Source organism: Asparagus officinalis, chromosome 7, assembly GCF_001876935.1.
Source record: "Asparagus officinalis chromosome 7, Aspof.V1, whole genome shotgun sequence".
Lineage (NCBI taxonomy): Eukaryota > Viridiplantae > Streptophyta > Magnoliopsida > Asparagales > Asparagaceae > Asparagus > Asparagus officinalis.
In genome coordinates, this window is record NC_033800.1 from 12,821,986 (window position 1) to 12,823,372 (window position 1,387).

The window sequence follows — 1,387 nt, forward strand, 5'->3', positions numbered from 1 at the left end:
AATCTGTTGTTCACTGCTTCTCCTCCTCTTTAACCACCGTCTTTAAGAGAGAATTAGTTAGCAAAACCCACTTCACAAAAGTCTCCTCAACTTTATAAATCAGGGGAAAAACCCAAAGCTCATTTAAAAATTTACTAAACCCTTTGAATTATTGTAAAAATCTTGCAAATCAATTTAAGGGGGTAAACTAATAAGTCTAAATTATGACAATTTAAAATTAGTGATGAAGAAGCTGAACGAATAATATTCATGTGGGAGCATAAACAATGTTAAACAGTGATTATGTTAAACGGGTAAAATAACCATCTCATAGCGATTTTAACGAGTAAAATAACAAGTTTGAATTTAGAAACAACAAAATTTTGATGAAAATTTTGATTGTAGGATTTTCACACGAGAGAACAAGACATCACAAGTGTCAAATTTTGGACTTTCTCACCCTATATATTATCTTACATGAATATTTTCTCGAATATAAATTACATGAGAACATTACTCAAAAGAATTACCAAGCGGATTAAACGATAAATATTGTGCTTGTATGCGGATATTCTGATAAAATTTACAGTCGAGATACTCCCCATCTCCGCCGTCCACCGGACATCAAGCATTGACACCGTCCAAAACTACCCCCAACGCCACACATGTGAACACATACAGCCCGTCCCCACTACACCACAACCTCGAACCTCCGTTCACCGCCCGACACGTGCGAGTTCCCGGATCCGGGTCCAAGGTCAAAAGAAAACCCATTCACTACTTCCCTCCACACGTGTCGGCGGTCCACACGCGGCTTTCTCCCCCTCTATATATATAACCCCACGCAAAATATCAACAAACAACTTGCAAAAACAACCCAAAAATAAAACAAAAAACTCATTAAAAAAATTATATAAGAAAATTTTAACGAGAGGCCCTAAAGCTTAGAGCCTCCCTCGACCTCAGAACCCCAATCCCCTTCTCTTCTTCAGGGATAAAAATAAAAAACCAACACAGAGAAGAGAAGAGGAAGGGCAATGGCGAGCTGGGTTCTCTCCGAGTGCTGCGGTCTTCGCCCGTTATCTTACCCCAAGATCCGACCCGTTAGCGCTGCCCGCCGGTCCTCCCCGCCGCCGCCCGCTCCGTCAACCCAGCCCGACCCTTGTCCTGCGATTGGGCTCTTCGCGTTAGCGCTCCCTTGAAAGTGCAGTTTGTTGAAGAGGAGGACAATGGCAGTATCGTAAATAGTGTCGAGGAGAGGGGTAGCTTTGATCCGGGGAGCCCGCCGCCGTTTGGGCTGGCTGAGATCAGGGCGGCGATACCGAAGCACTGCTGGGTCAAGGACACGTGGCGGTCGATGAGCTATGTTGTACGGGATGTTGCTATTGTCGCTGGGCTCGCCGTGGCG

At 44.3% G+C, this 1,387-nt stretch overlaps 1 protein-coding gene across 1 annotated transcript in view; it reads left to right on the plus strand.

Moving 5' to 3' along the window:
• The window catches only part of LOC109849018 (omega-3 fatty acid desaturase, chloroplastic-like), a 2,509-nt gene continuing 1,976 nt past the window's right edge, over nt 855–1,387 (plus strand). Inside the window, 2 exon segments of the mRNA XM_020418785.1 lie at nt 855–1,104; nt 1,107–1,387. Of these exon segments, the coding sequence (XP_020274374.1) occupies nt 1,017–1,104; nt 1,107–1,387 (369 nt within the window). The 5' untranslated portion in view covers nt 855–1,016.